Genomic DNA, 697 nt, shown 5'->3' on the forward strand with positions numbered 1-697 from the left:
AAAGCCCCGTGGACTGTATCCACTGGGTTTCTGCTCCTCAGCTCGCTCTTTTAGAGGATGAAATGCGGAGAGTGGAGCGCGTGAGTGTAAGTGGCTGGCCGGCTATCTATAACTTCGTGATTAACTGAGCTCTCACAGGTTGGCGTCATGCTTTCAGGCATGGGTTATCAATCCGCAGACGTTTTTGCAACGGTAAGCTCTCTACATTTTGAGGCAAAATCGAGCACACAGAAATGTTTTCTCTTGCCAGGCCAGTACGAGGTGGGAGAAGAAGCAAGCAAAAGCCCGGGTACTCTCCCTACATTTTGTCCAAATGAGTTAACCATCTTCTCTTCTCACTGCAGATTCGTGCAATGAATAGAGCTGCGAACGCCCGGAATAGCTCCATGCATCCTTGGTGGCAGGGTATGTGGAACCAAACCATGGGAACAAGACCAGGCAAGTCTCGCATTCTAGCCCTTCCTCTCTCATCGCATCTATCAAACTGAGTGTGGCATAACAGAAGAATGGGAAAAACAAGCTGGGGAGAAGCGCAACCGAGCGGCTGCAGCAGCACGAAGATGGAGAGAGTACTCGAGGAGAGGATTTTACGGACGGCCGACGCAGATTCTTCCGGATAACAAACAAGACAATAATTAGCAGCTCGAATCACAGCAAATTATACTAATAAATACTGTATATAGTTTGAACAGTTTGC

At 48.2% G+C, this 697-nt stretch overlaps 1 protein-coding gene across 1 annotated transcript in view; it reads left to right on the forward strand.

The window, feature by feature from the left end:
• The window catches only part of LOC9654719 (chaperone protein dnaJ C76, chloroplastic), a 1,697-nt gene extending 1,003 nt beyond the window's left edge, over positions 1-694 (forward strand). The window contains exons 5-9 of the mRNA XM_002964115.2: positions 1-86; positions 139-192; positions 251-289; positions 345-438; positions 503-694. The exon at positions 1-86 is cut by the window's left edge and continues 64 nt beyond it. Coding sequence (XP_002964161.2) covers positions 1-86; positions 139-192; positions 251-289; positions 345-438; positions 503-639 — 410 coding nt within the window. The 3' untranslated portion in view covers positions 640-694. The remainder of the gene's footprint in view (positions 87-138; positions 193-250; positions 290-344; positions 439-502) is intronic.
• Positions 695-697: the final 3 nt, after the last annotated feature.

Source organism: Selaginella moellendorffii, unplaced genomic scaffold (assembly GCF_000143415.4).
Source record: "Selaginella moellendorffii unplaced genomic scaffold, v1.0 SELMOscaffold_4, whole genome shotgun sequence".
NCBI classification, from domain to species: domain Eukaryota; kingdom Viridiplantae; phylum Streptophyta; class Lycopodiopsida; order Selaginellales; family Selaginellaceae; genus Selaginella; species Selaginella moellendorffii.